The 24545-nt window shown below is 33.6% G+C and overlaps 1 protein-coding gene and 1 non-coding gene across 2 annotated transcripts; both read right to left on the bottom strand.

Annotated features, from left to right (window-relative positions):
• Nucleotides 1-998: 998 nt before the first annotated feature.
• LOC113511091 (uncharacterized) lies at nucleotides 999-24266 on the bottom strand. Its single transcript, XM_052903244.1, has 21 exons — nucleotides 23944-24266; nucleotides 23420-23601; nucleotides 22518-22596; nucleotides 21750-21980; nucleotides 20812-20951; nucleotides 20076-20202; nucleotides 18854-18962; nucleotides 18093-18209; nucleotides 17619-17722; nucleotides 16885-17001; nucleotides 16127-16252; nucleotides 15236-15343; nucleotides 13546-13594; nucleotides 13382-13440; nucleotides 12558-12653; nucleotides 11960-12066; nucleotides 9332-9479; nucleotides 8104-8205; nucleotides 7020-7151; nucleotides 2656-2811; nucleotides 999-1265 (listed from the first exon to the last, which is right to left on the bottom strand). Exons 1-20 carry the CDS (start codon nucleotides 24088-24090, stop codon nucleotides 2671-2673), a joined length of 2421 nt encoding a protein of 806 aa, XP_052759204.1. The 5' UTR covers nucleotides 24091-24266; the 3' UTR covers nucleotides 999-1265; nucleotides 2656-2670.
• On the bottom strand, nucleotides 10098-10168 carry Trnag-gcc (transfer RNA glycine (anticodon GCC)). Its single transcript has one exon. It is a non-coding gene; the product is annotated as a tRNA-Gly (tRNA).
• Nucleotides 24267-24545: the final 279 nt, after the last annotated feature.

Below are 24545 nucleotides of genomic sequence, written 5' to 3'. Positions count from 1 at the left end.
ACCTTCTTTTTGAAGTCGGTTAATAAATAAACGGCTGAACAACATATATCCCAACTCACCACAGAATACTTTATCTACTAATTCACACGGATAAAGCCGTGAGGAACAGCTAGTATTATATATAAATGATAATTATAATCAATGAGCTAAATTTATTATACAATGAAATCAAGTTTCTACTCGCCTATTCAAACGCTCTATAGAAATCTTACTGTAGATATATATCTACATGTATATACATATATGTATATACATACATGTATATACATATTATATACTATTCCCTGAACTGTATTGTAAATTGTAACAACCCTTGGACGCCAGTACAACTAGGCAACAATTGTAGAGAGATTGTACCATTTGTTGTGTGCCATTTGCTACACGCTTTAGCTCGGTGAAGCTTTTAGACGCTATTTGAAATGGTTAGAGTAGAGCGTACGGGCTGAATGGACCATGTATTACGTGTTACTGATATAATAACGTTGTAACTAGACGGTCATAGACGACTCTCTACTTGTAAGATATTTAAGAAAAATTTATACAAGAGGTCTTAATAGGACTGTTAGATGTAAAAACTATATTTTCAATAGATTTCAAAAAGAATTTATGTTACCTAATAACTCTGTCAGTTCAAACCGATGTAAATAAGGATATAATTACAGATTGGGACGGTAGAAATTGTATCAAAATAGGTACAGCAGTTTAGTTTTTAAAATAACTAGTTTTGTCACAAATGAAGTGGGTTTTTTGTAGGACGAAGTCTTTATGTCTGTATATTTGTTTCGGTGCCCCGCAAAAACTACTGGAAAATAAGGGATTGTTAGTAAAATGGTCTTAAAGCCTCATCGCTAGCAATACCCTGTTAGGTCGACCTCCACGCGGTTCCCCTTGGACACTAAAAATAAAAAATATAACAGATATATTTTGACGTAACAATATTTTATTTTTACACTGTCATGGAGAGAAAACACATAAAAATAAAAAGAAAACAATACAGGTCCACTATCATTCATGTTTATTTGTCACGGATTATTAAAATATACATTTAACATAAAAACTTATATTCCATTCGCGTACATTACACATTCATATACTCAATATGAAGATTATATAAACAGTATGAAATCCATGATTGTTATTAGAAATATTTATAATTGTACAAAACTATTATTCGACGGAAGTTCACTTGTTTCATAATTTGGATAAGATTTCACATCGAGCGTCGATGCAGAGAAGTCTCTGCATCTGAGGCTGTCATATCAAATCTGTAAAAGAAAAGTATTCTCATTAGAATTTACCAGAACACTTTGTACAAAAATCGTTTGCTTGGGCACCTCTGTCCCATTCGTGTTTCTACCGTGAAGCAGTTATTTTTGAATGACTGTGTTTCAGTTTAAAGGTGGGATATGGCAGTGAATTTACAGGGTACAGAGGAATAATACCTGAGTCCTCAGGAATGGCAACGCATAAGGGGTATCATGGGCGAAACAGTATACTCTGTTATGTCCATGGCACTGTTCATGTCTATAGGCGACGGTTACCACTTTCCATCAGGTGGGCCGTCAGCTTGTTTGCCGTTGTAAGTTGCAGAAAAAAAAGTTCCAACAAACGCAGTAAACCAAAATATACATACATTTTGCATTGATACTACTCAATGATGATTTAAACCAGAATCCACAATTAGACGTATTTACCTCCAATTTACTAGAGTTTCTTAAGATGACCACAGAGTGTTCAGATATTTAAAATATAAATGCTATTTCTATTATTATTATGTAGTTTTATGATATTGTCTAACATTCCCTTGCTAGCATTAATTTTGTATTTTGTTATATTAAATCTATTTCTTTTAATGCGCCACCTACATACTTATGCTTTAATTCCTTCTACCCAAAGGTTGTCAGGAAGAGATTGCTTAGCAATAAGACCGCCTTTTGTACTACACTATACGTATTGAAAATTGTTCAACAAATCCACACAATCACATGTTGGTGCGATAAAGTGTTAAATAAATAATTAAAAATAAATATGGAAATCTGTATTTTCGAAACTAGCTACTTGTAGTTATACTTGTACTTGTACTTGTGCTGTTAAATTTACAAACTCAATAATATAAGTCATTACTTAAATTTTTAACTATCATAACTGCAAAGTTTTTTCACTGAACTAGGTGTTATAGTCCGAAGTCCATATCACTGCTTATTTTTTTAATTTCGCTATTACTAGTATGTATGTGACTGCCCTAACATTTTAAAGATTGACCGCCACTATTACTACTTACTAATATTATATATTTTGGGGAGAAAAAGATTGTTAGTAATGGAGACTGAGAATCCTGAGAAATGCTAGCAATACACCCAACCAGGTCGACCTCCTCGCGGTTACCTCTGGAAACTACCATGGTCAATTCCTGATGAATTCATCATGATGGGCTAACTGGCCTGTTTTCATTCTCATCTATCACCTTTCACTGGTGCTCCGCCAGCGTATCCCGTTAGCAGAGGCGGGGTCACTATACCATTTTCACCCATAAAAAAAAATTATGTATTACCTATAATTCATAAAAATCATATACCTATTAGACCTGTAGTATCCTATATTGGAGGCCCTTAGCTAGTGTAAAACAGATTATAGACATTTTTAATTTTAAATTACCTGCAGCACATGCCGCTAGCTGTTCGTGGTGGAGGTACTCTTGCTCATCAGTTTGGCCACCATTTCCTGCACTCGCTTCATCTCCTCCAGCTGTGACGTCACCTGATATAAACGATTCTCGCGCTCCGCTACCGTCTTCTCCAGTTGTTTTATCATCTGTACAAATTTAATCATCATCATCATCATCATCATCATGGCAATCAATTCTTGTAAATGGATTTCGACTCATTGTCATAACAATATATATATAATAGTCTAATATCAGTCTTCTCCCATATATATATATATATATATACATATATATACACATATTATATAGTCCTCCTCTTATATATTGGTTTGTCCCTCTCCCTATAAGAGGACTGTTGTCATATGACAGTGAAATTACTAGATAAGAAGGCGAGTGTTGGCATTAAGCATTCAACTTGCATAATTTTACCAAATTGCATAAAAAATGTATAGTATTTACATCGCTTTCACTTTCACTAAACAGCTCCTAATGAAAAAAAAATAACAACAAACACGTTAATACATATATATAACGGCTGCCTTCCATTTGGGGCAGAGGCAGAAACAATAGAACACCAAAATCCAATTCATTCACATTCAAACAGACCTCTCCCGCGTCGCGCACCATTCATCAATCTATTCATACATGCTCGCTGGCCGGTTACGAATACTTTTTACTCGGACCTTTTTTCAGCACGTCACCTATTCGACGTACTTACGTCCGTTTAGAGCGGCCTCTACCGGCGATAACAAATGGAATAAATCGCAATGCTGTCAACGTGAAATGATCGTACATTTCATCTATATTTGTAATGGAATTGTAAAGAAGCATTTTTTTGTATACGAAATATTTTTCGATAATAAAATGAAACGATTTGGGTCTTCAAAAAAAAAAAACATGATAGTTCAATATAATAGTTAAAATGGAACCAATACGGTACTGAACTCTATTGAATTATCAATCAGTTCACTTCAAAAATCAATTAAGAATTGGCGATTGATATTGCATAACATAAAAAAAATACAGACCATTTAAGAATCTCGTAATGTTGAGAATCGTTTAATAGTACATTACTGCAGCGGCCAGCAACTGAGGCATTGATGGACGAATGTACAAATGTGGGCCGAGGCGCGGCCAAGGCACACATACGTGAGTCCATCATTGCCTAGTTGTGGCCAAGGCTTGTATAGTACTTTTCTCAAACAATGCGCGGAAATCAAAAACCAATTTTACTTTTTAAATTCAATGACTAATAACGTACAATAATAATTTTTCACGCGCCATATTGTTCCTTTGTTTTTTTTTCAGTAAACAGCATTCTATTTGCAAGTCAGTTCGAAATTTAAATAAAACCTTTTATTAGTTACATCCTTGGTAGCCATGTTTCGAAGTAAAAGGTCATTCCATTTTTAAATTACAGGACAGATATGAGTTTACATAGTAATTTATCTGGCCGCAAAACACGACAGATATGGATTTTCATATAACTTTTGCCGGCCGCTGCCCGCATGTACCTGGCTAGTACGGCAATTTTGATTTATCTCGAAGAAGATTGTCAAAATAATGCTCACATTTCCAAGCATGTTTGAGAAAAAATTTTAATGTTCTCGTCGTATAAAAAAACTATCGACTTAGTAAATATTAAAATTAATTCGTTTTTTATTTTCTTATTTGTATGTCTGTGTCACTAATACAAAAACTATTGAATGGATTTTTATGAAATTTGTTATATCGTCTATATAGGATATTTTAAAATAAGAATAACACTTTTCCTTGCTTTTCCTTTTTATTCTTTTTCTCATATGAAGAAGCAAATACAAAAATAGTTTCTGCCTAAACTGTATAATATATGTGTTTATATTAGTACCAAGTAATTGTACATATTAAGCTAGTAAATAGCCCGTACATTTACGATCGAAACTCATGCAAAGACGCGAGAACATCTAGTATAAAATATAAGAGTAATTTAACAAGTGTGATGTGAGTACCGGCTTTCAAATGAATGGCAGTGTTATCGCGGCGCCGGTAAGCGATGTAGCAACTTTGTGTTTGCTGATACCGATAGCTGGAAGTTATTTATGCGGACAGCAAGCACATTAATATATAAACTGTTTGAATTTAGGTAACTAAAATATAAATCGCTATATATAGTTTTCGTTTATTTTTTTATACGACTTAGAATGGCAAACAAGCTGACGGCCCACCTGATGGAAAGTGGTAACCGTCCTCTATAGACATGAGCAGTACCATGGACATAACAGTACACACACATACTGTTTCGCCCATGATACCCCCCATGCGTTGCCATTCCTGAGGACTCAGGTGTTATTCCTCTGTACCCTGTAAATTCACGCCATATCCCACCCTTCAAACCGAAACACAACCATGCAAACACAACTGCTTCACGGTAGAAACACGAATGGGACAGAGGTACCCAAGCGTTCGACTCTTGTACAAAGTCTCCCTCTTCATAAACTATGGCAATAAGATGCAACCCCCCCCCCCCTGGGGGGTATTTTATACTATGCAGTATAAAAATAAATAAAAATTAGTTTTAAAATTTATTAACGAAACCCTCTCATACTCTGCTTGGATTATTAGCGTCATTTTGCAATTTTGATTACCTCTTTTGGACATCCTACACAAAAAAAAAACATTGTTTCAATTATTTCCATTGTAATATGTACGGGTCAACAATATATAAAAATATATTCCAAATTTCGAATCGATACCATTAGAAGTTGTCGAGATATAGCGCTGTGACTGACAGACGGACGTACAAAGCCGCACAATAAGAGTTCCTTTTGTACCTTCTACGTACGGAACCCTACCCTACCCCAGAGTACTAAACAACGTTTACTAGGTCAGTTAGTTTCTATATAAAACTAACTGTAACAAACGGTGTTGCCCGCGTGAAGAATGACAAAGATATAGTTAATAATTGCAATTATTAGCATTCTTTTAAAGAAATGTTCTATAATGAAACAGAATATTATAAAAAAAAAGACGACAGATCGAAAAAAGGCGAAATAAATTATTTTCAGCTTCCTATACCAGATTGACAGCTGAACGCGACGTTTATGCGACCGCTCTAAGTTTTCTACCAGTTATCAACTCATAGCCAATTCGCGAATCATACTTTCAAATTTGTTTACAAACTATCACTTTTTACTACGGGTTAGTCTCGGAACTGACAAATCTCCATTCGTGTTTCAACCGTGAAGCAGTTGTGTTTGCATGGCTGTGTTTCGGTTTGAAGGGTATATGGCGACAATTTACTGGGTACAGAGGAATAACATCTGAGTCCTCAGGAATGGCAACGCGTATCATGGGCGAAACAGTATACTCTTTTATGTCCATAGTACTGCTCATGTCTATAGGCGACGGTTGTCACTTTTCATCAGATGGGCTGTCAGCTTGTTTGCCATTTTAAGTTGTATAAAAAAAAATAAAACAAAAATAAGAGATGAATATCTCAGAATATTATAACGTCTAAAAATCTAACTCTCAAAACATCTAAATCTAAAAAGGTAAGTTTCAGAACATCAAAGTCTGAAAGCACCCATATGTCAAAGATGAACCTAACAATAAGATGACCCCACTTTATTTTGCAGTAAGCTAATAAAACAACAGAGCGCCATCCTATATCATTCTACTACTATTATATCGTCATAGTCGTAGAATACTGACGGATCTGACAAATATAACATATAAAGATGAATAACAGAAGTATAACACTTTAGTCTTCAGGAATGGCAACGCATAAGGGGTATCATGGTACCCTTTTACTAGAGGGAGACTTTGTACAAAAGTCGTTTGCTTGGGCACCTCTGACCCATTCGTATTTCTACAGTGAAGCAGTTGTGTTTGCATGGTTATGTTTCGGTTTGAAGGGTGGGATATGGCGTGAATTTACAGGGTACAGAGGTATAACACCTTAATACTCAGGAATGGCAACGCATGGGGGGTATCATGAGCGAAACAGTATACTCTGTTATGTCCATGGTACTGCTCATGTCTATGGGCAACGGTTACCACTTTCCATCAGGTGGGCCATCAGCTTGTTTACCATTTTAAGTTGGATAAAAAACGCGAAAGTTCGTATATATATATATATATATATATATATATATATATATATATATATATATATATATATATATATATAACTCTTTTATTATATGTTTGTTTTTCATTCACAAACTGTTGAACAAATTTGATGCAAAATTGCTATACGGGTAGGTTAAATCCTAACACATAGAATTACTTTATATACTGATTTATGTGGGCAAAACCGCGGGGAAATAGCTGGTTATATGTATACATATATTAAAAACATCAAATCTATACGTACCGTGTCTCTGTGCTCAAGGTCTCGCTTCAACGCCGATTCAGCGGCTGCAGCGTCCTCCAGCCGCTTGTCGCGTTGTTTCACGCGCTCTTCAAACTTTATGAGTACGCCCGCTAACTCGCTGTTTTTGTTTGTCTGTCGTGTACACAATTATCTTGTTATTTCCACAATTTAATTCAAAAGAGTGTTAAAATAAATAAATTTAAAACGACAATTCAGATATTATATCCGCTTTATATACATGTTTATTGCATACAAAAGAATACCATATTTTTTTTAATGGGTGATAATGAAATGGTTACCCCGCCTGCGTTTTCGGTATACGCCGGCGGGGCACCAGTGAAGGATAATAAGTGACGATGAAAGCAGGTCTGTTAGCCCATCGTGACGAATTCGACTAGAATTAACCACGATGGTTTCCAGTAGAAACCGTGTGGAGGTCGAGCTGATAGAGTGTGTAATACACTCATAGCAATAGGCCAGCTAGACCTCATTACTAACACTACTGAACATAGGCTTCCCTCTATTATGGAGTTTTGTTAGTAGTTGCCACGCTTGGCAGGCAGGTTGGCAATCGCAGTTAAGCCTTGATGATGTTTTAAGAGGGACACTGATGCCCATCCCTCGACCATTAAGTTCTTTTAGTAGCCTCTTACGACACCCAAGGGAGAGGAAAGGGGTGGACTATTCTATGCCGGAACCACATGGCAAATGACAAAAGAATATATAAATAAAATAAATTTAAAAGAATAATTTGCTGGTAACGGAGCATCACTGTCCCACCTGTGTTTGTGTCGTAAAGCAGTGACTGTGTTTAGGTATGAAGAATGGCATATGACAGTGAGATGACAAGATACGGAGACATTAATTCCTCAGGAGGGACAATGCATGCGGGCTACAGTCGAGTTCACAATGTATTCTGCAATGTATTGTTCAAGTTTGTGACCATAGACCAACTGACCTGCTATCATCCTCACTTACCATTTCTCACTGGAAAGGAGAGTCATTATTACATTTTCAAGCCTTAAACATAGAGAGAATAAAATAAAATAATAAAAAAAAAACTCAAAATCGATCCTCTAGTTACCTGTTGCTCCAACTTCTTCTGTAAAGCTTTGTTCTCCACCTCTGATTGCCGTACTCTCTCTTCTGCCGCTTTTTCTCTAGATTTCATCTCGTTCTCTAAATTCTAAAACAATTTTTTTATTCAAATTTAAAACTGAGATACGTACTATGAGACATAAAATAACTATTAGAAGTAAAAAAAAAATTTAAAATGGTTAATTATATTTTAGCCCGAATAAAAATAAAAATATTAAGCAAAACATATCTATAAGTAATAATAAAATCGGTTACAACAAATAAATACAGGCAAATTAAAAAAAAAATAGTACTGACAAGTAATTTTAGAATATTGTAAATTTTTGTTCTATATTTTACTCTATTTTATTACCGCGTGTAAATAAAAATTATATTAGTTAAATAAATGGCAAAAGACAAACATACAGACACAGGGTACGCTGTCAGTTATATATGACAGGATCAATTAAAATATTACCATTGTATATACACATAGTTGCAATTAAGTTCGACAGTGCGTAATCAAAATATGGAACTTTACGGAAGAGCAAAAGAAACTTGAATAAAATGTTTATTTCTGTTTCCATAGTATTAATTTATTTTTAATAATAAGTTTCAATATAAGGAAATTGTTTGAAATTAAGATTTTAAATTACTTCAGGTGATTAATACTATTCTTAACAAGCGAATCAAATTAAAACATGAAAATTAGAAATATAGACTTGTGCATTGTCGTCGCACCATTCTGACATAAAGCACCATAATGACTCTAAAAAAAAAGTCCTGATTAAGTCGAAATAAATATCGGAAACGACAAACATAGTATGTTTATATAAGATCGTGTACCACAAAAAAAAAACCAAATCCAACTGTAAAAAAACTAGTTGTTTTTATTCAAAAACTACACTACTGAACCGATTTTGATTAAATTTCTATTCGACTAATCTGTAAGTATACCCTTTCAGTTGAAAGATTCCAAATCGGTTTACAACTGACGTAAATATGAGGTAACAAAAAAAAATACAACTCCCTTTTTGAAGTCTGTTAAAACTTCTCATTATACAATAGACATCGTCAGAAAATGAAGATCAGTTAAAAAAAAAAAACTACTAATTATACAAAATAAAATTAATATTGTTCGAAGCAATGAGATTGTCACGTCTGTGAGATAAAAATCTCGAAAAATAAACAATTTGAAAATCCCATACAAATGTCAATTAACATGATCTACTAACAGTTAGCTGCACTCTGAACTCCTTTTGCAAATTATCCTTCTGATTCTCTTTGTCCAACCGCTCGGCGGCCAGCTTGGCGCGGAACGCTCGCAGCGTCGTCTCCGCATCTTCCAACTGTTTGTGGAGCTCATCTATTCTCTTTTTATGTCTGCACAGAGAATATATTTAAATTGATATAATTAAAGCGTGTCTCACAAAAAAAAAAACATCTCACATATAAACTAAAAACTGAACTACTAAACCAATCTATAAATGAATTTTTAGATAAAAAAAAAAAAAAAGTTTCACATAGATTTGGAACTGACGGAGATATGGGATAACAAAGATGAAAATAAAATACGGCCGAATTGAGAACCTCCTTTTTTTAAGTCGGTTGAAAATAACTACATTATAATTAATGTAGTCAGTGGGCAGAGTAATGCGACAGTGTATATAACTTTTTCTTATCAGTTGGCCAACAGAAATGTGTGAAGAGATGAATGCGTCGTGAATTGTCATGTAATCGTATGCGACATATCAAAAGTGTTGGTCAACGGAATACAAAATATAATGTTCTTATTTTGACATTTTCTATAATATTATAAAAAATTCAACCTAATGTGACATATTTTTTCTCTTAATAAACCTGTAGAAATCAGTTTAAATTTGTTTGAAAATTCTTAATAAAAAAAAAATTAAAAGTTTATTAATCATTAATTATCAATAATATTAGGAAATTAATAACAAAAAGGCATAAAATAAAACTTTGTAAATAACAAAAAGCGATTGCATCGACCGGGAATCGAACCCGGGCCGCCCGCGTGGCAGGCGAGCATTCTACCACTGAACCATCGATGCTGACGGAATTTAAGCTCAATTTATAATATACATTATGTAAATGAAAGTAAAATTATTTATACAAGTGTTAAAAATAATATTAAAAATCGCAAACATCCCATCTAGATGTCAAGTAATATTAATACAACTTATATATATAACACTTATTACCACAGATCATGTTTTAATAGAGACGGCAAGAACATTTGTGTTTAAAAGTAATCTTAAATTAGGTGTGCTGATAATGGTTATTTACTCTGACTAAATTGGAGTTTTTTAATGGGTGAAAATGGATTGGTAACCCCGCCCGCGCTATTGGTATATACCGACGAGGCACCAGTGGAAGATTATAGGTGAGAATGAATGCAGGTTAGTTGGCCCACCATGATGAATTCGACAAGAATTAAACATGATGGTTTGCAGGGGGAACCGCATAGAGGTCAACCTGAGATGGTATATTGCCAGTAATGGGGCTATTAGACTCCATTACTAACAATCCCTTTCCCCCCTCTAATTTGGAGTGTCTTCCTACATACAATAAATATCGAATAAAAATATGAAAATATAAAAAAAATAACATTACTATATTGTATTTCAGGAAGGGTTTAGTGGGAGATGGTGTTTGCTATAAATAAATATTTTTTGTAACATTAAGGCAGACTTACCCCCTTAACACTAAATCGTTCTACAAACCTATATTAACAAAAGTGTTTTGTCACTGTCTTACAAATGGAATAAATGAATACAAAAGAAAGGGACAAGACACTGAGTGACTTGACGTTTTATTAATAATAGGGTTACTTTGCAGTAACTATATGTATGTGTATCTAACTTGATCATAAGAAATTTAATATTGAAAATGTTTCTTTTGAATAATTTGAGTATAGTTTATTTACATAATACCACATTAGGAATAAAAGTATGCAAACAATATCTTGTATAAATACAATTGGACAGCTTTAATTGCTGAATGCAATCTGTTTAAAATCACCTATATCAATATTTTTGTGTTTCAGAATAACTATGTTATTGAAAATACAAGTAAGTGTGATGAAAACTTCATTATTTTGTAGTTATTAACAATACTGTAGACAATACAATACACTGTGACACCCATGGCACTCTTGCAGACTAGGTGTGTAGGAAGCTCTTGTATTTACATACAAGAAATAATATATAGATAATTATATACATACATAAATAAAGTATTTAATACTTTTATAAAACCCATGTTCATTTTTTGAGGTGACACACTGCTGCGAGGAATTTACTTAAAGATTTTTAGACAATACAAATGTCTGGAAATGACAAACACAATTCATTAATTTCCAGTTATTCAGTTATATAATAATTTAATATTGTGTCCCATAAAAAAAAAAATCTACTTCAATTGTGATACAAACAGTTGTTTTGTTCTAAACATTAAACTAGTAAATCGGTTTAGATAAAATTTCTATGGGATCAATCTACAAGTATTTTCTTTCCAATAAAAAAAATTCCAAACCGATTTAGAACTGACGGAGTTATGAAGTAATAAAATAAAAAAAGATACGACCGAATTAAGATTCCCTTCTTTTTGAAGTCGATTTAAAATACTTAGAATAAAATTTTTATTGTTATTTCCACTCATTTCTATTTCTTAACTCGCTACTCTTTTCCAAGAGGTCGACTGGAAGAGATTGCACTAGCGTTAATTGCGCTCATTTTAAATTACAATTTTATTGAATTTATTTTTCATTCTATATTCTTAAATTGCCAGTATTAGTGCATTAAATTATTAATAAATATATAAACAGACAAGTATATACATACTTTTCGTTTTGCATCTGTGTGGTGTAAAGTACGTTCTGCTGTGACGTGTTGGTCGCTTGCAACATCGCCAGTGAGTGCTGCAATGACGCCATATGTTCGCTGGCGCCCTGGTACATAAATACAATTGTTTTAATAATACTTACGCTCTTTTACCATCCCACCGTCAAAATTACTATAACAGAGAATACTGTTTTGCCCATGATACCCCCATGTGTTGTTATTCCTGAGGACTCAGGTGTTACTCCTCTGTACCCTATAAATTCACTGTGCAATTTAGTAAACAATCTTGGTAAAAAAAATTATACCACTGAGGTGGCAAACAAGCGTACGGCCCACCTAACGGTAAGCGATTACCGTAGCCTATGAACGCCTGCAACACCAGGGGTATTACGCGCGCGTTGCCGACCTTGAAGAAACATCTTTACCCCCCATTTTAAGAACCCATACTGTGTGTACAGTTATTAATTAAAATAATGCACAAAATAATAAAACTAATGATAAAAGGTTTTTGAGTTATTTGGCTATGAATCAATGCATATTATAATCACATATGTTAAGTATAGAAAAAAAAAATACAATGTTGTAAAATATTATTTACCTGCAATGCCACAGACTGTGAGTGCAATCTCTGTTCCAAACAAGTCATCTTGTATCCATAGAGCTCCATCACGCTGGATGTGGCGATATCTGATATCTAGACATTATAATGAAATACAATTGAACTTTGAACACGTGGACACAACTTAGAATAAATAGAACCCAACCAGAAGGTATGTTTTCTAAATTATAACAAGTACAATATGATCATCGAAACATTTCTATAGCTGTACATATTTGGGACTTTTGTGTACTACATACATAAGATACAAAGACGTATACAATTCTTTTCTTTTTTAATATTTGTTTACATACTACATCTGTATAGATGTGTATAGTATATGTTGGTATTTTCAAATAAGATAATTATTTATATATTGTGATAGCGATGAAAAATATGAAATATTTGTACAGATACAAAGAATCTCGTATACAAAGGACACTATCTTCATGCTATTTTACATCTAAATAATATTATCAGGAAAAAAATGATTTTTTTTGTTTAAAAAAAAATTACCTATAGAAAGCTACATTGTTTACGATAATAAATGTAACATGAGCTATGTTTTATTTTTGAAAAAGTTCGTAATCATTTATCCGTCTACTCGTGTCAAGTTAGCGCTAATAAAAAAATATTGTTCACTTTATGAACAAATGTTTTAAATACATATGTGTGACGTAAATAAAATATATTGTTTCCCTCTTTCTATCACACATACCCAATGTCTTTCGTGCTCTTTCTTGCACGCTATATCTCTCCTCTTTCTCTGTGAAAATCAATATATCTTCCCGGAAGGAGGGAGATGGAGGGAAAAACACTGGTACCTTCCCGCTGCGTAGCGTGTCGGCGAGCTGGCCGACGATTTTGATACGTCCAGTCATGACTCTTCGTTATGCGCCCTCTTGAAAATAAATTGCGTATTGCAATGACCTCGGCAAATTCCGTCCACCTTAACGCGCGGGTATGCTCATTACACTGATATTCTCACTGCCCACCTCCGACACCTCTTTCAAGAAGAGGCTAAAATCGCCGAATACCTGACAAAAAATTTTTTTTTTTGTATTTTTCAATTGATAATACATAATTAACGGATTCTTATTATCCTATCTTATTTTTCGCATATGGGGTCAGCTAAGCCGTTGCACGTCGATCCATACGGATCTTTTGTGCTTCCCTCTGCCTTATACCATCGTTTCATAGATCCTATGTGTTACCCTAACGATATCCCGCAGTTTAAGATATCTGTAGTCCCCTGGCTCTGGATAAGCCGTTCCCAGTAGACTCATACGCATACTTGCCAACGAATTGCAGTTACACATCAAGTGTTCCATGGATTCCGATTTCTCCCCGCACAGTTTGCGGATAATATATAGTAGAGTATACGAAGAATCTGTCCGGAAAGTTCGTATAAAAATGTTCTGGAATGCGAGAAAAAAAATTAGTGGGGAGGCCAGGTAATAAATGTAACATGAGCTATGTTTTATGTCCCTAACAATCTTCAGTTCTGGTCTGACCGCCGCAAATGTTTTAAATACATATGTGTGACGTAAAAAAAAATATATTGTTTCTTGTCACACACATCTGTGAAGTTACCTCTTAACGAAACCCCGTCTCTCTCTCTGGAGCCCATCTTCCCGTTGAAGAGCAGCGCGTCGTAATCAAGTTTCTCTCGAAAACTCGGCAAGAATGGGTTCACGTGAAATTTTTGCCGATCTCAGAACAGTTTATGGGGATGATGCTGTGAAGGAACCAACCGTCCACAAGTGGCTAAAAAGATTCAGAGAGGGCCGAGAAAGCGTTCAAGATGACCCACGTTCAGGACGTCCTTCCACTTCACATTCCGACGAAAACGTGGAAAGAATTCGAACTAAATGTTAATGGGGACCGTCGTTTAACGGTCAGACAGGTGGCTGAAGAGCTTAATTTGGGCAAAACCGTGGTCCACGAAATTCTATATAGAAACGAACTTCAAATGAAAAAAATTTGCGCCAAGATCGTTCCGTGAGTTTTTGAGAAAAATTCCATTTTTTCTTTGGTGACCGAACACCCCCCGCTATTCGCCGGATTTGGCCCCGTGTGACTTCTTCTTGTTCCCAAAAACCAAATTGGTACTTCGGCGGGCGGCATTTGGGGGACATAAATGAGATAAAAAAATAATACTACGACGGGGCTTATTATCTGAGAAACCTACAACCAGCAGGACTTTCAAGGAGCCTTCTCACAGTGGAAACGGCGTTGGCACAAGTGCATTATGTCACAGGGGGAGTAAGCTTTGAAGGGGATAAAATTGATTTACCATGAATAATTATAAAATAAAATAGTTTTGTGTAAATAATATATTATACGTACTTATATAGCGGATATATATATATATATATATATATATATATATATATATATATATATATATATATATATATATATATATATATATATATATATATATATATATATATATATATATATATATATATATATATATATATATATATAGGTATGGTATGCGCGATATCGTAATAGCTGGTCATCAATGTGCAGAATCTTTCTTCAATATCTTGTTCTCGCACTCACTGGTACTCCACCAGGCAGGCGAAATCCCCCTAGGAAAATCCCCCTACAAAGGAAATACAATCGAATTGAAAACCTTCTTTTTAATGTCGGTTAAAAATAATCCTTACCTGATTCATTTGATCGGAGGGGAAATAATGATGTTTGACCAATTGCAATATTTGCCGACGTCGCGACCCGTTGCCGCCCGTGAGCCCAGCGCACAGGAGTTTCCGAATCTAAAGGAGTATAAATTAACCATGGCACTTACTAAATCTTGAATTTATTATATTCTACAGAAACAAGTAATGATTATGATTTATTTTTAGATAACATAATTATGAAATATATAATAATAATTAATTGCACTGAAGACATGACATAGTGACTTCTAGCACTGAACTGTAATGTTTACTTTGTTACAAAAAATGTAAAATAAAATGTTGTGACCATATTAGTAAGTTAATACTTATATTTGATTCAATAGAAAATAATTAAAAGTTAATCAAGTTTTGTTGAAATTATCACAGGAACACTCTAAACTGTATGTGAACTTGCGAGAATGAGTGGAAGTGTGAGTTCGAAAGATTGAGAAGAGTGAGTGCGTACGTTTACCCTTTGGCCGCAACAGAATATCAGTGCTTTGCTCTTTTGAGGGCGAAGCAATAAACTGAGTTGTGGCCATTTTGTATTGCTATGGCACACTCACAAACGAAAGTTGCATTTGGTTTTATGTATTTTTTTTGCCATTTATGTTATCTCGCTTTTTTTGTGTATGTATGTTGTAATTTGTGTGCTGTAAGTAATGCAAATAAAATTATCTATCTATCTATCTACGTGAGTGCATGCGTGTGTACGTGTTTGTGCGTGCGTGGGTGCGTGCGTGCGTTCGTGCGCGCGCGCACCTGTGTGTATACGTATGCGTAGATGTAAGTGAGTGCATGCGTGTGTGCTGGTGCATGTGCGTGAGTGTGTGTACCTGTGTGTATGCGTATGCGTGTGCGTGTCGTGTGCGTGTGTACCTGGTGGTGCGCCAGCAGCCGGTCGAGCGCGGCGGCCCAGCGCGGTGCAAGTGGCGCCAGGGCGAGCGCGCTGCGGCACGACACCACTACGGCCGCTTGAGCCGCCTCACTGCCCAGCGCGCCCGTCTGTACATGTACACGTACACAACACAAAATAGTTTTATATAGATTACAGAACACAAATTTGAATTTGAATTTAGAATATGTATTCTAAATTCTAATTTTAATCTTAGAACGAGATCTAATATCCGCTACACCCACATTATTTTATTCAAGCGGCATAGTACTAGCATTGAGGACTAAATATCTATTATTAACAATCATTATGAACATATTAAACCTACGTTATTTTAATAAAGTTTTTTTTTTTTTTTTTAATAGGTAAGAACGAAAGAATAATAAATAGGTGGTAAAACTACAAAAATAAAATGATATTGAACTAGTTACTTAATCTTGACTCTTAAAGCCATTCGATCAAGATTAAAAAGCTTTCCAAACAGTATCTTTTAAATATAATCTTGTAAATATAAGAAAAATTAAACAAATTTAAATTAATTAATAAAACAAATATGCTCGTGACTGTAATCTCTAATATGATAGAGGCAAAGTCTATTATTAGCGTTGTGATGAAGCTAACACTTGACATGTCCTGTTGCTGCAATAAGAATATCATATTAACTATTTTAGAATAGTCACTATGATAAGAATATTAAATTATTTTTTGGGTGAGAACACATATATACAAGAGCAGTATTTACCTGAGATGTATAGTGCAGTACATTGTGCAGGGTGTCCTCGAATGTATCAGGTGTTACTTCGTTGAGTACACGCTCTTGGGTCTCACTCGTCTCGCACAGCGCACCTACCACTTGCAACTGAAAACATAGTATAGAGTGTCTATGTAGTAGTAGAAAGGTTAACCCCTTGCACTCCAGTCTTATAACTCATGGAGGATACCAATAACTCCAGCACTATAATAATTACAAGTACATACCTGTGATGTAAAAGAAAAATGGAGTTGTTGCAATAAAACAAAACATTTCTGAGCTATTTTATAAAGGACACTAAGTCAATAAAACAACTCGCCGTAACGATTTGATTTTAGCATTTTTAATGTCGCAAATACGGCGACAACGGAGTATGAAGGGTTAACATGGCACACCCATTCAACTTTTTACTTCAATCAGTGTAACCATATATACAGACGTGGTGCTCTGTTTGTGTTTGTGAAGAAATATCTTCAGTAGCGGCCTGACCAAAATATTATATTCTTTAGTCGAACCCTAGTAAATATTTTTACTTAAACATTTTTAATTCTTTGGATTTTTGAGGATCTATAATACTACTCTGGCCAGACCGCTATTGAAAAGTTTCCTCATAAACACAAACAGAGCACAAATGTCTGTATATGGTCACACACATTGAAATAAAAAATTGAAGGAGCGTGCCATATTAACGTAGACAAAACATATCTGTATATATAAATATTTACCCATTGCAAGCCTGCTTTGCCTGGTTCTAACGCTGGTGGAACAAGTAAACTGGGCAGACCATCGCTGATAACTGATATCAGATCTTGAGGTAGACGACCTTCGTCTAAAAAAATATTTAAATTATTATCTTATATAGTTTGAAATAAGGAAGTGGTAAATAACCAAGGAATGATTTTTATTTTTTTTAAAGATGAATTTTATGAAAAACCATGAAGAATTAAACAATTAAGAAAAAAAAATTAAAAACATTTATGACCCTCGTCTTTTTTCTTTCTTTAGAGACATTATTATTATTATTTTCTGTTCACTGCTTTTTGATATGAACAGACTATCTGGCAGTTACAATTATATTAATACAAAATTATGTTATACATAGAAAAATAATTGTGACATGAATACAGAAGGAGAAAATTCCAATTACAGCATTTAATTTTAATAAAAAAACATATCATATAATTTTCTTACGTCTGTACCTCTATATTGTAACACAATAGCGGCAAATAGCTCGAGCGACTCTGGGAGGCACATTTGACTCGCTTTCATACACAGACACACTAACTGTATGTGGTGACATCGCAATGTATATAAATCTGAAAATTTAGAATATGTTTATATATAAAAAAAGTTGAAAGTACTTTAAAATCGTTTGAGTACCTCTGTCTCGTGATTCTGTCGCCAAGCAGCTGAGCATGGATGACTGTTTCATTTTGAAAAGTTAGTAAATATGTCAATGAAATTACAAGTCCTAATATGCATACATAAAAAAATATTGTTCGAAGTACTTGTATTTATTTATTTATATTTTTGCACACATTAAAATATGTATACAGAGAGAATTTAATGCCTGATTAACCATTACGCTAAAGAGTGAAAGTAAATGGCGGTGCATGTATTTTTATGTAACAAGTAAATTTTTTTTTCTTCTTTAAAAACTTTTTACTTGTGAATTTTAATCAAATTTTCTAATATATAAACTCTACATACTCCAAAGAGTAAATCTGGACTGTACTTATATAATTGAATCACATTAATATAATAAATATAAAAGTTTGTAACGATGGATGGATGTTTGTTACTCTTTCACACATAAACTACTAATTGGACCCAAATGAAATCTGATGCACAAGTAGGTTATATTCTACTTTAGCACATAAGATACTTTATATACTGATTCAGGCAAGTCAAGTCGTGAAATAAAGCTAGTGAACTATTATATATACTTAATATTTCTTACCTAAATTTACTAAAACTGTAAGGAACTTGAGTGCATTTTGTAGACAACCATAAGCTTGTTCTGACTCTTCAGCATCATCTGATGTCACCTTGCAGAGGCTGTCTAGGTCCTGAAGTTTCAGTAGACCTACAGTTAGTTCATATATTGCAGAAATACATGAATATTAGGTATTTCATGGAATACCTAGGAAAATCATAAATGTTTATTTCTATGATCTACCCTAACATATTTAGAATTTCCTAGTCCTTTGATTTACAAGATAAACTGGTTACCTCTCAAGTTTCTTTGCCTTTTTCTCTGTCTTTATTGAAATAGGTATCATTTACTATTTAATAGATGTTGCTACAGATCGAAATAAATGGAATATGATGGAGGATTTATCTGTGGGGGACCATACACCAAAATACAAAAAAATGTTAAAAAACATTTGTTAATATTGTAAAAAATAATCATGTATAGAAAATAAAGCTATAACAAAAGTAGGGCACTCTCGAGGGTGTTTTTGGTGCATGTCACCATACTGCATTATGAGAACCTTGTGAAATTCGAAACCAAAAAGAGAAAATATCTCGACTTGGCTCACAAGATGACCAAAATGTGAGGGGTGACATCCATTGAAATTATCACAATTGTTCTGTCGGTGAACGATCTTATCCCAACCAGTCTGGAACAACATCTCAGACTGTTGGGTATCCGAGGCGGGTCAATCCCGGGAAAGACGCAAAAAGTGGTGCTATTGGGCACTGCCCGCATAGTTAGTCGGTTTTTTTAATGGATGATAATGGAATAATCCTACCCACGTTAACGGTATACTTTGGCGGGACACACTAGTGAGAAATGATAGATGAGAATGAAAACGTAGGTCAGTTAGCCCATCATGATGACCTGAGAAGAACGCACTTGGAATTCAGCACCATGGTTTCCAGGGGGGATCACGTGAAGGTCGACCTGACAAGGAACATTGCTAGCAATGGGACTGGTAGTCTGCATTATTAATAATCCCTTACCTCCCCCCCCCCCCCCTAGTAAATCGGTTTCCCTCCACTGGGATCCTGCACCCCGGCTGACTGTGCTTCTACCAGTTTGCCATCTCCCTTCCTTAAGAGGGTAGATGTAAATTATGTTAAAGTTAAAAATAATAAACTTTCACCACACAAAAGAGAGTTGTTATTATATAATGCATTTGTATGTAACACTCGAATAATTTTAAAGACAAACATACCTTTAATGCATCTTTTAGTGCTGCTGTGAAATGTGGATATGTCAACACGTATCCTTTCAAATTGTTATCTGTACATAGATCATTGATGAAAGTGTAAGCATGAAGCAACTGCGTCGCATCCTTTTCACTGAAAATATTTAGAAATTAAAATTAACAAAATAATGTTGATACAAGTGAAACTATGATCGATGTTGGAATAAAACAGACTTCAATTGTGACAAAACTAGTTATTTTTATTTCAAAACTAAACTACTACACCTATTTTAATAAAATATCTATGGAACCAATCTGTAAGTATATCCATTCAGATATAAAAATAAAGAATTTGCCAAATCGGTTTATTACTGATGGAGCTATAAGGTAACAAATATAAAAAATATAACTGAATTGTGAACCTCTTTCTTTTTGAGGAAAGCTATATTTTTAGCCAGTAACATATTATTTTCGAAAATTTTATTTACCCGTGTAAATCCGGGCTGGATTGCTAGTTTGGTATAAATATACTATTTGGGATAGATGACAGAGGCTACTTTTTATCCCAGTCAGTCATGACAATGGATGAATGGCAATGGAATAGCAATGCATGGGGGGTATCATGGGCGAAACAGTACACTCTCGTTATGTCCAAGGTACTGCTCGTGTCGATAGGCGACGGTTACCAGTTTCCATCAGGTGGGCCATCAGCTTGTTTGCCATTCTAGGTTGCATAAAAAAAAATAACGAAAATGATACTAACGCGATGGCTTTGTTGAATGTACGCAGAGTGCAGCAGAGGTAACCGTGCACGTCTTGTTGCCGCGTGGAAGCCACGCCTCGGCTCGCGCCAGTCAAACACAGCAATAGTCGGCACGTCTCTACGCCACCGTAACCACCATCCTGTGGGGTTAAAGCGATCGTAAGGGGTTTAACTTCCCCATTGATAGGAATATATGCTACCAACCTCTTCATGGTACTACTTGGAAACCATTGTGGGTAATAATTACTGAATTCATAATGATGAGACAACTGACTTGTTTTCATTCTCAACTATCATTCCTCACTGGTACCTTGCCAGTGTATAGTAATAGTACAGACAGGGTCACTATTTCTAAACCATTAAAAAAAAACAAAAACACCAATTTATAAAATTACAATATATTTAATACACGAATAGTAGAGTCTTTATTAATTAGGACACTAAGGCAAATTTGTAAGCAGATTTGATAGACATGTAGAGATTGATTTGACTGTTTATCTGTACCTATCATAAATCATTTTTATTTTTAAACTTAAGTAATGGGTAGTAGTTATTATTAGTAGTGCAGTCATTATAACAATTCTTATTAACTTGTATATTACGATTTTTTATAAGATTTAAATAAAATACAATATTACAATTATCTGCAGTGGGGTAACAAAAATTTAGAGAAATGTAAAGGGAAATTCCTCAGAATTTTAAATATATTGATATGAAACATTATTTTAAATATCTAATAATTTATTTATTTATTTAACTCTTTATTGCACCAAAAATATAAAAATAAACAATGAAATATAAACTAATAATCTCCACATAATTATAAAAATGTTTGAGTTCCCTTTCTTACAATATTCTGAAGTATGCTAAAGTTAAAAAAAAAAAAGACAAAAGTAATTTTAAAGAAATCTTTTGTAAGGGTGATTTCTATACTATACCTTTAAGTTAATAAGATGCACCACAAAATCCTTAGTGTCAACTGTCCTCATTAATGCATATATCGCTGGCAAGTTACCATAGCAGACATTTACAAGAACTGTCAGTGACTTATGGCCTATGGTCCTGTGTTGAGGCTCCAGCATTGGCTGTGTAATCCAATCCGTCAACCGTTTCATTAGCCCAGATAAATATGACTCTTGCCAGCTGATTTTTATACCATAGGATATTTCCTGAAATATATGAAGATGTATACATATTTAATGCACTTCAAAAGGGAAAAAGGGATTGTTAGCAATGGGAAGAAACATTATTATTTTTAAAATTTATTAATTTCATTAAAATTGCATTATTCACTTATATCCAACAAGTAATAATTCCAATTGTTAACATATACTTTTTTATTTATTTGTTAAATTTTGTAATGTGCAAATAAATAGAGAAACAATATTAAATTAAAAAATAACATATATATTACTCATATTACCTTCATTATACATAAATGTATATTTTACATTATACATATTCTGTCAAGTCAACCAGTAGATGATTTTTTTTAAAAGCATTGTGATTATTTTCTAGAAACCCTGATGAGCTAATTGAACTTACTTCATTCTTACCTCTCATCCATTACTGATACCCAATTAATGTAAAGCAATAACAGTTCCATTATTATTATCCAAATTAATTTTAACTATCAAAATTAGAGGATCCTTATGTATATCTTATGTAAATTTATTTCAAAATACTAATATATTTTAAACACTGACCTGCATAACAGACAGAACTTTTATTTTTTTATCATTAGATATTGTGTCAGACAATAGCCGTGAAAGAATGGGCATGAATCTGAAAAAGAATAATTTAACATTCACATTATTATTGAAACACTAACTGAAATGTTATTAAAATAAGAAAATCCAAAAAATAATGCCTATGTAATAGTATAGAGAAATTTAAACATACAGCCATTTTGAAATTATAATAGCAGCATAGTTGTCATAATAATTAGGTACCTCCTCAATCACAGTTATTATAAGACAGACTTATATTAGATCTACACTGGTGACAATTTTTACAACAAAAGTGAAATTCTTTAAAATCAAAATTAATTTAATAAATATCTAGTTGAAACTGTTGATGATTTTAATTATTATCTCCAACATGTTAAAAAGTGCATAATATCCCATTATTGATCATCATCAATTTCAGATATTTTTACAGGCATTGCTCTCTGGTAGAAGTAGTGTAGAAAGTTACCACAAAGAGAAATTTATTGTTATATTTATTTACTTATTCTTTATTGTACAATAAAATTTATACAAATGACGAGTTTAATGCCAGACAGCATTCTCTATCAGCTAACCATTGCATAAAAACAGAAAGCTTTTGGGCAGTGGTGGTGAACATACATTACATTAAATAAAATTATACCATATATAGATATTGCTGTCTTGTAGAGAGTAAGTTAAAAAGTTACCATAAGAAAAACTTTTTCTTTAATAAACAATTTGACTATCCTTTACTGGCTAAGATTACTATATATATTGCTGATGTACAGGCAGCTTTTATAACAGATGTTTTATATATATATATATAATATATATAAATTTCATAAAGAATTTTGTTTTTATTGTTGAATTAGATATTTTGAAATAAAAAACATACTCACTTATATGTATGTGTAAGAGCATGCCTGGCACTAGGTTCAATAGCAGCACGAGCTAACACAGCAACGCCAGCCCAATGTGGCCCACGACCATCACACATCACACGCCACAGTGAGCTAAAGAAGGCACACACCTCTGACCGGCCCGGTGAAAATATTGTCAAGTCACAAGACGAAGCTACAAGCTAAAATAAATATAAAAAAATATTAGACTGCTTTATTTTTTATGCCATATAGAACGGAAAAAAACTTTAATGGAAAATAATCATCATTCATAAACATCTCAGAATAAACTGTTTCTACCATGATACTGTTAATAAATTGCCTAAGGACTATGCTGTTATACCGGTATACCCCGTAATTTCAGTCATTTCCCACAGTTCAAATTAAGCTTCACCATGCAAGCACAGATGTTTCTCGCTATACGAGATGACACGAGTTAGAAGAACTCAAGCAGACGATTTTATAGACTTCATTAGGCATTATTTTTATAATAAAACAAAAAAATTAAAACATTTCAAACTTACTCCCAAATATCGAGTCATTAAATTAACAGCAGATTCACTATGAGTTGCTTCAAACTCACGAGCAGCAGTCACGAAAGCTTTTAAGTTAGCAAACTTTCCTCCATCTGAAAGATTATTATTCCAATTTTCAGCACCATCCACTTCCATCTTCACGATTTATTGAAAGTCTTTTTAAAGTGTTATGTGCTTTTATTTATTTGAGAAAATGAAGTCCAATAGTCTACATCAAAATATTTACAAAAAAAAACGTCAAAAAACCATTATGATACGGAAAAAGCGGTCGAATATAAAACTTTTATTTAATTTCAACTGTTTTCTCTATGCTTGACATTCTGGAATGTTTACTAAAATCTATTCTATGATTGGTCAGTTGCGATATGCTTTTTTTTTAAATTCATAGATTATATATTCTTGTATTTGACTTACATATTTTGTAGATTAAGGATAGTATCTACGTTTTGTATTATCTAAAGATGAATGAATATATAATGATATTATGCACATGACAAAGAAACTAAAGTACTATTGTAAATTACTTTTTCTTTTTCCGTACTGGAGAAAAGAGCATTTAATATATTTAGTTAAAGAAAAGAAATCTAATA

Source organism: Galleria mellonella, unplaced genomic scaffold (assembly GCF_026898425.1).
Source record: "Galleria mellonella isolate WM207_F2 unplaced genomic scaffold, CSIRO_AGI_GalMel_v1 utg133, whole genome shotgun sequence".
NCBI lineage: Eukaryota > Metazoa > Arthropoda > Insecta > Lepidoptera > Pyralidae > Galleria > Galleria mellonella.
Note: the sequence above shows the minus strand (reverse complement) of the source record. Positions and strands in the feature narration are given on the sequence as shown.

Excerpts from the sequence above, each read along its gene's own strand:
- LOC113511091 (XM_052903244.1), bottom strand. The coding sequence starts at position 24,090 with ATGGAAGTGGATGGTGCTGAAAATTGGAATAATAATCTTTCAGATGGA. Across the intron at positions 12,654-13,381 it reads ACACGCTACGCAGCGGGAAG|ATATCAGATATCGCCACATC; the intron begins GTACCAGTGTTT and ends TATAATGTCTAG. Across the intron at positions 12,067-12,557 it reads CACAGTCTGTGGCATTGCAG|GGCGCCAGCGAACATATGGC; the intron begins GTAAATAATATT and ends TTTATGTACCAG.